The sequence below is a fragment of the Sinocyclocheilus rhinocerous genome, unplaced genomic scaffold (genome assembly GCF_001515625.1).
Source record: "Sinocyclocheilus rhinocerous isolate Xijiao unplaced genomic scaffold, SAMN03320098_v1.1 scaffold942, whole genome shotgun sequence".
In the NCBI taxonomy this organism is placed as follows: Eukaryota; Metazoa; Chordata; class Actinopteri; order Cypriniformes; family Cyprinidae; genus Sinocyclocheilus; species Sinocyclocheilus rhinocerous.
This window is the reverse complement of record NW_015627890.1, coordinates 57,388-69,925: the sequence shown is the minus strand read 5'-3', so window position 1 is coordinate 69,925 and position 12,538 is coordinate 57,388. Positions and strand designations below refer to the sequence as shown.

The window sequence follows — 12,538 nt, the reverse complement described above, 5'->3', positions numbered from 1 at the left end:
TGCAGCCTTGGTGAGCAAAATAGACTTCTTTTAAAAACCTTTAAAAATCTTATCAACCCCAAACTTTTAAATTTAAGTGTAAATATATTAAAATGCATTTTTTTTTTTTTTTTTAGATTTTATAAGCATAAACCTAATAACACACTGAAATTTTTTTTTCATTCATCCAATTAAAAAATTTAGGGTAATGATTCACATCTATATTTTTTAACTTGAGCCAATGAAAAATAAATAACTTGCCCTAAGTTATATTAAAAAATATAGATGTGAATCATTACCCTAAATTTTTTTAATTGGATGAATGAAACATTTTTTTCAGTGCAGTTTGCTTGATTTATACTTCAAACAACTGAAAAAATGTCAAGGGGAGAAAAAAAAAACTAATGCATGAAAAACTTGCATGAAGCATAAATGACAACAGCATCAAAAATGAAATACACTCAATTGCAGGTCATAGAATAAATCTCAGCGCTAAAACCCTCTGGTTAATCAGATCGGATCCTGTAATGGAGACGGGAAAGCACTTTATTTACTTCTTTCAGCGCTAGAAATGTGATGGACAGTCTTTCGAATTTTGGTAGAAATAATAAACCAATTCACAAACCATGAAACCAACAAAGACTGAAGATAACCTATTCAGATCGCATCCATAAAATGAACAATAAATAATATGCATAAAATGCATTAAAATCTTTCAGTTTTAGGTCTTTTTAATGTACAATAAACATATACTAGATGTGCACACTTTTCTTAATTTTGTTACATTTTTCAGAAAACAAGACTTAATATCTTATGTAATTTTACTTTTTAAATAAATGCACTTGATTTAAGAATGTTTAGATATTTATACTGGAAAATAAGAAAAAAAGCATTTAAAATGCATGCAATATAAGTTTTAAAAATATATTTTAGATCGTTTGAAAACATTGTAAGTGGACATTATAAGGGAAAAATATGATCAAATACATATAGCTTTGGCCTGGACACGTTTCTAACCTCAATACGTGGATATCGCTCTTTTTTTGCCCATGTATAGATGTTTACACTTTCTAAAATTAAAATAAGAGTGGTGTTTCCCCATGCAAAATTGCAGGACACGTTGCACGCTGACGTTTAATAGTTAATGAGATAGTGATGCTATTACTGCAAAAGCTGCTAACAAAGCAACAAAACAAATAAATACATAAATAAAAGCCAATAAGTGAATGAATCTTTAAAAAGCAGTGCGACTGGGGTGCAGGGTGGCATGTTTAGCTCCGAGGGGTATCAGCGCCGCCCGAGGGGCAACAGTCAAGACGTTTGGCAGGATCTCATGCTCGTTGGATCCCGTCAGTGACGGAGCTCCAGGCTTCAGCGTTTCTTTATCCAGGCAAACAACAGCAGACTGCCAAACGCTCGCTCTCTTCCTCTCGGGGATGTCTTGCCAGGGGTTTTTTGCCCCTTTCAGTTTTCCCTTAATTTCCCACAAGTCCAGATGGTACTATTCTTCCTCGACTCTCCATCACGGAGCGGGAGGAGCCGAGGTGTGCATCAGGGAGGAAAATGTTGGAGTTCAACTGAGGATACGGCTTTGTGTGCAACGTCTGCAGAGTAATCTGCATGAAGATGGATATGAACAGTCATGAAGTGCACACAGCTGGAATGGTAACTAAACTACATGACTTATTGTACACGCGGCTTCTCTGCGTTTTGCTGCAGAAAACAGACAGAGAAGGATCAACCGTACGACACAGACTGTATTAAACTACATTATCGCACAGCTCTGTGAGTTGTATATATATAGTATATTCAACTTGATCCACCTATATGCAATATACTCAAGTTATAAATACTCTATAGCTGCTTGATTGTTTATATTGTTGCAAAATGTAACTGGGTCAAAGATGTTAAGATGTCCGCATCAAAATAAACTTACAAAAGTGATTTTATGTCCACAGAAAGCACATTAAATATAAGTAAAGTGTGTATTTTAAGGTTTCAAATAAGTTTTTGGAGAATAAAATGTCAAAATTTGGTTTAAATAATCATTCAGTGTAACACAATATTTATGTAAAAATTCAAACAACATGCTTATTCTGACGTGTACATATTAAAATATATAAAAGAATAAGGGAGCATATTAAATTTGATTGTTTTAAATGAGTAAAAAAATTCTTACTGAGTGACAAATGGGCAAAACCTAGGACAGTGGCAAATTTTAAAAATGTCAAATTACAACTAATTAGTATTTGGGGTGAAAGTAATTAGTCTTTTAATATGTCATAAATTGATTTTTGTTGTAAATATGCCTGACAAGATTGTTACACTGAATGACATTTTAGTGGGTCTCTTCTGTAAATCAGAGAAAAATGATATTTATTGATATTTATTTTTTTGCTCAGAAAAACAAAAACAAAATTGCAATTAAATTAAACAGAATTAAAAAAAAAATTTGGGGGCAAAACAACAACAATTTAAAGCAGTATTACACTTATTGTTTTTATGCTTAAACCCTTTTTCGTCTTTGACCCAACTATATTTTTGCCCAGCTCTAATTTGACAATAAGGCATGAAGGTATTAAGATATTATAAACATTAACATAATGATTTCCTGTAAAGCTGCTTTTAAACAATGTGTATTGTGAAAGTGATATACAAATAAAATTGACATGATAATGTATGTAATATAATTTATTTAATTAATATTTAATTAACATAAAACACATTGCACATTTCTGCACAAAAACACTGTAAAAATGATTTTCTTAGTATTGTTTTCCTGTACAAATATCTAGGCAATCTTAATTCAAGATATTAATTTTGAGAACTTGTCTTATTCTGTGAAAAAGGTATCAAAATTAAGTGAGTTTACACTTAAAACAAGACAAAAAAAATCTTCCAACCGGGCTAGAAAAATAAACGTGTTTTCCCTTTGAATCAAGCTTATTTTTCTGTTTTAAACTCACTTAATTTTTTATTTATTTTATTTTATTTTATTTTATTTTTTTGAGAAAGCGAGACTTAATATCTTATATCATTTAACTTTTTAAGTAAATGTAGACATTTACTGGAAAACAAGACAAAAATACTGAGGAAGAAAATCATTTTTTTGCAGAAAATATGTTTAAAATACATGCAGTGTTATAAATATACATTTACAAAATAATTATTTTTAACTAATAATATACTGTTTTTAATTGGCAATAAATATATACTAAATGTTTACACTTTTCTTACTTTCGCTACATCTTTCAGAAAACACTTAATATCTTGTCATTTTACTTTTTAAGTAAATGCATCTTGATTTAAGAGTATTTAGATATTTGCACTGAAAACGAGAGAAAATACTTTTGCCCTTCACAGTGCAGATGACAAAATGCATGCGATGCATCAGCGCTGGAGAGAACAGTGAGGTTTTAAAAGATGCGCCTGGGTCTCTGTTTTTAACAGGACTCGTTCTCTAAAGCTCCTCTTGTAGTCTAGCTTCATGCAACATGTCGAAGAGCCTGATACAAGAGAGGTGAAGAAAGAAACCGAGCCCAACAAGAGCAGATAGAAAGACAGACGATACGCTAGCCTGAAATCCCATGTTCAGGCGATCATCCGACAGGCCTGTTGTGATCCGAAATAATGATCTTTCTCTGTTGCCCACCGGCAAGACAACATCTCTCAGACAGACAGAGAGAGAGAGAGAGAGGCAGAGATATTCCCCCGTCTCCATCTAATACATACTGTATAAGAGATGACCATTTCTCTTTGATTTTGTCAAACACATGCTGATGTAGAGGTCAGATCCTATGTGACAAACCTTGGAATCAAATCCGACTCTGTCTTACTCACTGGATTTATTATGAACGAACCATCAGTGCATGTTATTCTAAAAACAAAAGATTGTTCATTAAAATGCTCCCAGTGGTCACACAACTTTGAGAAATGACATTAAAAGTCGAACAGCAGCTTTTATTTATTCAAGCAGCTTAGCAACTGATAATCTCTGGTACAAATGATGCTTTTTCCATTGAGAGATGCAAAACATATTCCGCTTTAGCTCCACGTTCACATTGATTTAGCGAAACGAACGCCACCGCGGGTCATGACAGTCACGATGCCTCACAGATAAAGACACGCTTAACACCGCCGGCTGCCGTTGCATTTCTGTCTGATTTCACACACGCTGATCAGCAGATCAAACCAGTCTAAACTGGGCTCTTTGTCCGACTCGAGAGAGGAAAACAAAGTGAATCCAGATCAAGATTAAAAGATGTAAAAGTAGAGTTTATCCATGAGGATAAATCAGCCGTAAATATATATTTTATTAAAACATAATTGAATAATTTGAGTAATGAGTAATTTGTCTATCCATAGTGACAGTCAAAATACTGTGCAATGTGGCACGATCACAGCCAATCAGAACAGATTTCATGCTTAATATTTATCTATGTGGATTTTCGACCAATAATATTGCACTATGGGCGGAGCTACCAAATACATCAGAAATAAAAATCAACCGACCAACAATATGTCCTGACATTCACTGCTTGTCATGATTGCATCTGATTAACACACAAACTCATGAAAGAGCTGCTATTACTAGTCATTTTATCATGTTTTTTTCTGGTTCTGTGCATTATTGCATCTTGAAATGCATCAGACTTCAATTTGCAATGCACTGCATTCTCAGTATTGCCACAAGGGGAGCTACAGCAGACGTTAGTATAAAGTGTCTTTTTCTACTGTCAGTTTTTTTCATTCAACTCAACTATCCACCAACCAAAATAACAGTACCTTGAAGTAGGGCTGCACAGTTAATCGAATTTCTAATCGCGATTACAATTACGGATGCCACAATTACGTAATCGTTCAAAGCGGCAATTAATCGTTCAAAGTCCACTTATGTTATTCTGTGTGCTTAAGATGCTTTTTTTTCTTTCTACATGTTATCGTAAGGGTTTTCCCATTGTTTTAATTTTAGTTTTAGTATAACAAAAAATTTAAATTATATAATAATTTAAAGAAGAATCCAATCTGATAAAAATACGGCACGCAGTTGCATCAAACAATGGTATAAACATCATTCAATGTAAATTGTGATAATCGTAATTAATAATCGCAATTACAATTTCAATGGAATAATCGACAGTTATGATTTTTGTCATAATCGTGCAGCCCTACCTTTAAGAAAGAAAAATGTCAAATGCAATCTCTTTAATATATTAGTTCTTTCTCTCGGACAGCGATGAGATTTAATGGAGATCAAACGGTGGAATATATATTGTATCTAACAATGCAATGCAATCACTTTGGTTTCCCAGTTCCAGAGCAAAGAATGAAATCTAAAACTGGATTAAACAAATTCCAAATCAAAAAAATCTATTTATTTCTAAGATGAGAACGGGATGCTAATTGCTAAATTAACATAATGCAATGAGCAGGGTTATTACAGTTAACTAAAACTAAAGCCATGAATTTTATTATATATATTTTGTTACTTGAAATAAAATAAATGATAATTAAAATAAATTAAAATATTAAAACTTACAATTATTTTGTTTCGGATAGTTGCCAGGCAATATTTCCCACTTTCATTTAGTTTAGCTTGATGTACTAAAATAACAAAAAAAATAAAAAATATTTATAAAAACTATATAGACATATTTAAATATATTATAGATAATATATCAAATATATGTAGGGAGAAATATTTAAAATAAAAATAACAAAAACACACAACAAAATTACTAAAACTAACATTAAAATTAAAACATAAAATATACAAATAAAAACATTCAACACATAAACAAAAACTAAATATGATACTAAAAGAACAATTTAACTTGCTGTATTAAAATAACTAAAATTAAAATGGAAATAAAAATGAATAAAAACTATATAGACGCATTAAAAAAGAACAACTAATAAAAATGACAAAAAACGACAAAATTACTAAAACTTTAACTAGAATTTAAACAAAAATAGAAAAATAAAACCTAATTCAAAATATTGATAAAAACTATAATAGCATCTCAATGATACTAAAATAACACTGATTTTAACTTGGTGTTCTAAAATAACTAAAACTAAAACAAAAATGAACAAAAACTATATAGACACATTAAAAAAACTAAATTACTAAAATGTAAATGAAAATAGAAAACTGAAAAAAACTAATTCAAAATATGAATGAAAACTATAACAGTATCTGAAAGATACTAAAATAACACTGGCAATGAAGTCATGTGACAATAATGCAGCATTTATCCTTGCATACTGCATACTGTTTCACATACTATTTTGTAGCAGTATACAGCGTTTACTGTAGTACACTACATGTGCACGCTACATTCTATTCCAAACAGCCACTGAATCAGAAGCTTCAGACAGAATTACGCTGTTACCTTAAAGTCATCCGGCAGCAACAGTTTGCAGGTTCGCAGGAAACTGAGAATGTAGCGGAATATCTCTCCGTCCCTGTCGATGAAGTAATGCTGCTTTAAACTGTCCAGAACGATGGGCTCGGTTCCGTTAAACAGCCTGCTGATCCTGAAAATTAAAACACACACACACAGTTAATGGAGTGAGGCCAGCCTCCTTTAAATGCATGAAACAATTAGCATTTATTTTTCAATTTTATTAGTGGCCGGCCAAAAAGGCATTAACGCTCGCTTCTGAAACAAGAGGCTTTAGGCGGATTCGAGTGGCTAAGAAAAGCATTTCAAGTCCTTCTCTGCTGTGAGATGAATACAGCGCTGGAAAGCCTTCACCACAGCTTCATCATCTTCATCAGTCACATGCCAATTAATAACTCCCACATAATATCATGATGTCAGAAAGCAGGACAGTCGTATAAAAGCCTGCAGATAATCTGCATATGTAAACTAGACAGTCACTAAAGTTTCCTGTGCAACAAAACATGAGGATAAAACTGTTTACTGATCAGTTTAAAGTCCAACAACTTCTTGTGATCTGGAATAAGGCCTGTTTTAATTATTGACCGATCGCAACATCTGTATGAAGTGAACTTGAAGGAGAAAAAGAGAACAAGAGAAACAGAGAAAGATAGAGAGATCTAGATCCTCTCTCTGCACTCTTGTACTTTTCTTATAGCCTCCGCTAAGCAACTTTACAACACACACACACACAAAAATCTTAATGTATTTTATGCAAATGTCATTTATTTGAACGATAGACAGCAAAAGCACACCGAAAGCAAAATCATTAAAAAAAAAAGAACCACTTTGGAAACCTTTCAGTGACCAGTTCTTACAAGAACCAATTTTTCTTAATCTGAAGAACCTTTTTTCACTATAAAGAATCTTTTGCGGATGTTAAAAGCTCTTCGTGGAACCACTGATGCCTTTATTTTTAAGCAAGTTTGAGAAGATAAAACAACAGATCAGTCCTTGTCCAGCATTAGTGGAACAGGACCATCATTTGGCTCCTGCAGCATTTGCTTTGATATTTTTTTTAATCTAATTTAAAGTGTGACTAAAGTGTCGAGACCAGATACTTTCTGAACTTACCAACCATCACTTTTGATGTTTTGGTCAAATTTGCATCGCATGCATCCTCAATGAAGAACAATCAGTGAAAAGATAAATGCAAGATGGCAGGTGAGGTGAGAAATGTTGATTCGAAATAAACTTTAATTTCTTTGTAAACTGAAAAATACTGATAAAATTGTTTTTGGTGATTAAAAATTGAATATTTGACCCAATATCTCCATGTGCTGTGTATTTTGATGCTTATTATTAGAATACAGTAAAAAATGTCACTTGTGAGGTTCCATGATAGTTGGGATGCTCCTTATGTAGGCAGCTCACTAGGTTTTGGAACGGAGCAAGCACTCCCAGTACATTATAATACATTCTTCTAGTAATCTACTAACTTTATTTATTTATTTATTTATTTTTCTTTTACATATTTTTTTTTACTTTTTGAGAAAAAGCTGGTTTTGGAAAACTTGGCCTAACACAACAAGGTAGCCAGCAGTCCATTAACTGTGAAATCATAATAATAATAAAAAAAATATATATATTTTTTTAATTGTCAAAAAATATATATATATATTGTTTGACATTTTACACCAATGTTTATGGTTTTGATTTCGTTCTAAAGAGCCATTTTTATACGGGCGGTCAAAGTATTTTGTGAGCCGGAATAAAACGTAAGCAATCACTGCTACCAAAAAATATATATATATATATTGTTTTTTATAATTTTAGAGTTAACTGCAAAAAAAGTAAACAAAAATGTATATATTTTTTATTTTATACTTATTTTGATGCCTATTATAGTACAATAAAAAAGTATATTTTTAATTGTAAAAATATTTATTTTTTTGTTTTTATAATTTCAAAGTTAACTTCAAAAAAAGTCAATAACATTTTTTTTATTTTTAATTTTATACTTATTTTGAAGCCTGTTATAGTAAAAAAAAATGAATATAAAAAAAAAAATCAAATCAGTCACTTATGAGGTTCCATGATTTGTTGGGATGCTCCCTATGTAGGCTGCTCACTAGGTTTTAAAACAGAGTTTGTGTCCATCACTAGACAAAAAGTGCAAACATTTCAAATACATTATAATACTTTTTTTTTTTTTCTTTCTTTCATTTTTTTGAGAAAAAGCTGGATTTGGAAAACTTGGCCTAACACAAGAAGTTAGCTAGCCGTCCGTTAACTCTGAAATTATAAGAATAAAACAAGATATTTTTATTTTTATAATTTTACCATTAAATGCAATCATTTTTTAAAATTTTATGCTTATTTTGATGCTTACTAGAGTACAATCAAAAAATCAAATCAGTCACTTGTGAGGTTCCATGATAGTTGGGATGCTCCCTATGTAGGCTGCTCACTAGGTTTTAAAACAGAGTTTGTGTCCATCACTAGACAAAAAGTGCAAACATTTCAAATACATTATAATACTTTTTTTTTTTTTCTTTCTTTCATTTTTTTGAGAAAAAGCTGGATTTGGAAAACTTGGCCTAACACAAGAAGTTAGCTAGCCGTCCGTTAACTCTGAAATTATAAGAATAAAACAAGATATTTTTATTTTTATAATTTTACCATTAAATGCAATCATTTTTTAAAATTTTATGCTTATTTTGATGCTTACTAGAGTACAATCAAAAAATCAAATCAGTCACTTGTGAGGTTCCATGATAGTTGGGATGCTCCCTATGTAGGCTGCTCACTAGGTTTTAAAACAGAGTTTGTGTCCATCACTAGACAAAAAGTGCAAACATTTCAAATACATTATAATACTTTTTTTTTTTTTCTTTCTTTCATTTTTTTGAGAAAAAGCTGGATTTGGAAAACTTGGCCTAACACAAGAAGTTAGCTAGCCGTCCGTTAACTCTGAAATTATAAGAATAAAACAAGATATTTTTATTTTTATAATTTTACCATTAAATGCAATCATTTTTTAAAATTTTATGCTTATTTTGATGCTTACTAGAGTACAATCAAAAAATCAAATCAGTCACTTGTGAGGTTCCATGATAGTTGGGATGCTCCCTATGTAGGCTGCTCACTAGGTTTTAAAACAGAGTTTGTGTCCATCACTAGACAAAAAGTGCAAACATTTCAAATACATTATAATACTTTTTTTTTTTTTCTTTCTTTCATTTTTTTGAGAAAAAGCTGGATTTGGAAAACTTGGCCTAACACAAGAAGTTAGCTAGCCGTCCGTTAACTCTGAAATTATAAGAATAAAACAAGATATTTTTATTTTTATAATTTTACCATTAAATGCAATCATTTTTTAAAATTTTATGCTTATTTTGATGCTTACTAGAGTACAATCAAAAAATCAAATCAGTCACTTGTGAGGTTCCATGATAGTTGGGATGCTCCCTATGTAGGCTGCTCACTAGGTTTTAAAACAGAGTTTGTGTCCATCACTAGACAAAAAGTGCAAACATTTCAAATACATTATAATACTTTTTTTTTTTTTCTTTCTTTCATTTTTTTGAGAAAAAGCTGGATTTGGAAAACTTGGCCTAACACAAGAAGTTAGCTAGCCGTCCGTTAACTCTGAAATTATAAGAATAAAACAAGATATTTTTATTTTTATAATTTTACCATTAAATGCAATCATTTTTTAAAATTTTATGCTTATTTTGATGCTTACTAGAGTACAATCAAAAAATCAAATCAGTCACTTGTGAGGTTCCATGATAGTTGGGATGCTCCCTATGTAGGCTGCTCACTAGGTTTTAAAACAGAGTTTGTGTCCATCACTAGACAAAAAGTGCAAACATTTCAAATACATTATAATACTTTTTTTTTTTTTCTTTCTTTCATTTTTTTGAGAAAAAGCTGGATTTGGAAAACTTGGCCTAACACAAGAAGTTAGCTAGCCGTCCGTTAACTCTGAAATTATAAGAATAAAACAAGATATTTTTATTTTTATAATTTTACCATTAAATGCAATCATTTTTTAAAATTTTATGCTTATTTTGATGCTTACTAGAGTACAATCAAAAAATCAAATCAGTCACTTGTGAGGTTCCATGATAGTTGGGATGCTCCCTATGTAGGCTGCTCACTAGGTTTTAAAACAGAGTTTGTGTCCATCACTAGACAAAAAGTGCAAACATTTCAAATACATTATAATACTTTTTTTTTTTTTCTTTCTTTCATTTTTTTGAGAAAAAGCTGGATTTGGAAAACTTGGCCTAACACAAGAAGTTAGCTAGCCGTCCGTTAACTCTGAAATTATAAGAATAAAACAAGATATTTTTATTTTTATAATTTTACCATTAAATGCAATCATTTTTTAAAATTTTATGCTTATTTTGATGCTTACTAGAGTACAATCAAAAAATCAAATCAGTCACTTGTGAGGTTCCATGATAGTTGGGATGCTCCCTATGTAGGCTGCTCACTAGGTTTTAAAACAGAGTTTGTGTCCATCACTAGACAAAAAGTGCAAACATTTCAAATACATTATAATACTTTTTTTTTTTTTCTTTCTTTCATTTTTTTGAGAAAAAGCTGGATTTGGAAAACTTGGCCTAACACAAGAAGTTAGCTAGCCGTCCGTTAACTCTGAAATTATAAGAATAAAACAAGATATTTTTATTTTTATAATTTTACCATTAAATGCAATCATTTTTTAAAATTTTATGCTTATTTTGATGATTACTAGAGTACAATCAAAAAATCAAATCAGTCACTTGTGAGGTTCCATGATAGTTGGGATGCTCCCTATGTAGGCTGCTCACTAGGTTTTAAAACAGAGTTTGTGTCCATCACTAGACAAAAAGTGCAGATGTCTCTAATTCATTCTTCCACTAATCTACTAATTCTAAAACGTCAGATTCTAACGTCTCATAACCTTTTACAGTGCATGATACACAAAATTTCAATGCTAAAACTATTATTCAGCACAAATGCCTTATTCAGCATCCTTAAACACAGGATACCTGGAAATATCTTCATCTTTCTGCGTGTATTTCAGCTCTCTTTATGAACTCTGATACGATCAGCATTTCCTTCCGCTTCTAGCCGAGAGACAGCGCTATCGCCGCTCCGATGCAATCTCCTCTTTAATCATTGTTACAGTTTCTGGATCAGCTGACGGCTCTCATAAGCACTAAGAAGACCGGCCGACTGCTTGTCAAAGCCTGTATAACGAACTACAGCCGGGGTATAAAGGCGTTTATTGTCGAACATAGACTATTGACTCTGCGTAAGGAAGTGATTTGCAAACACAAACACAGTTCACTGAGCTCTGCCAGGTGCATGTATTTACAGACTGTTTCTTTCTTTGATGCACGATGAAATTCATACTCTTCCACGCAAGTCTACTCTATAGTCGTCACCTTATGCACTTTCTAAAGCTCTTGTTTTTTCGCTCTTTCTCCCTCTTTTTACCCCCTTTGGAAATCGATGCAAAATGCTTTATAAAAAACCAATACTCATCTCCCTGTAGCGCCTGCGGTCGTCCTTTCTCATATGGTCTTGCAATTCTTCCAGCTAGAATTTCACCATGCCCCTCCAGGCAAACACTGTTTTTCATCTGCACTTTTTTTTAAAAAGCAATTAAAATGCTGCCTGTTTTTCTTTTCTTCCTCCTCTCCCCCACCCGTCTCTCTCTCTCCATCTTTTCTCCGATACTCTCTCCCACATCCTCCTTTTCCTCTAAATCTCTCTGGCTGCGTTCACACAGCAGGGGAATATGGTTGTCAGTCTCATTCAGAGCAGTGAATACGGTTCAGTTTGATCATGAAAGAAAGAGACAAGCCATTTCTATAAGCAAAGCGACTGGATTTTGAGAGTGGGTTCAGTCCATGTGTGAGGTATGAAGGCGATTCTTCAATTAGAGGCACTTTTGACTACTTGAAATCTTGAAAAATGAAACTTCTTCGACCTATGATTCATCTGTGTTGAAATATTTATCACATGAATAAAGATCTGGCCTTGATCAACCTTCAGCTGGATTTGAGTTTACAGTGTGCTGGCGGTGACTTTTTCACTTTTTGGAGAAAAAGATGGATTTGGAAAATTTGGCCTAACACAACAAGTTAGCTAGCAGTCAGTTAAGTAAAAAA

General features: G+C 32.1%; 1 protein-coding gene across 1 annotated transcript in view; it reads right to left on the bottom strand.

Annotated features, from left to right (window-relative positions):
* Positions 1–1,213: 1,213 nt before the first annotated feature.
* The window catches only part of LOC107735807 (BTB/POZ domain-containing protein kctd15-like), an 18,817-nt gene continuing 7,492 nt past the window's right edge, over positions 1,214–12,538 (bottom strand). Inside the window, exons 3-4 of the mRNA XM_016547387.1 lie at positions 6,375–6,519; positions 1,214–1,453 (exon numbers count right to left, since the gene is read on the bottom strand). Coding sequence (XP_016402873.1) covers positions 1,214–1,453; positions 6,375–6,519 — 385 coding nt within the window. The remainder of the gene's footprint in view (positions 1,454–6,374; positions 6,520–12,538) is intronic.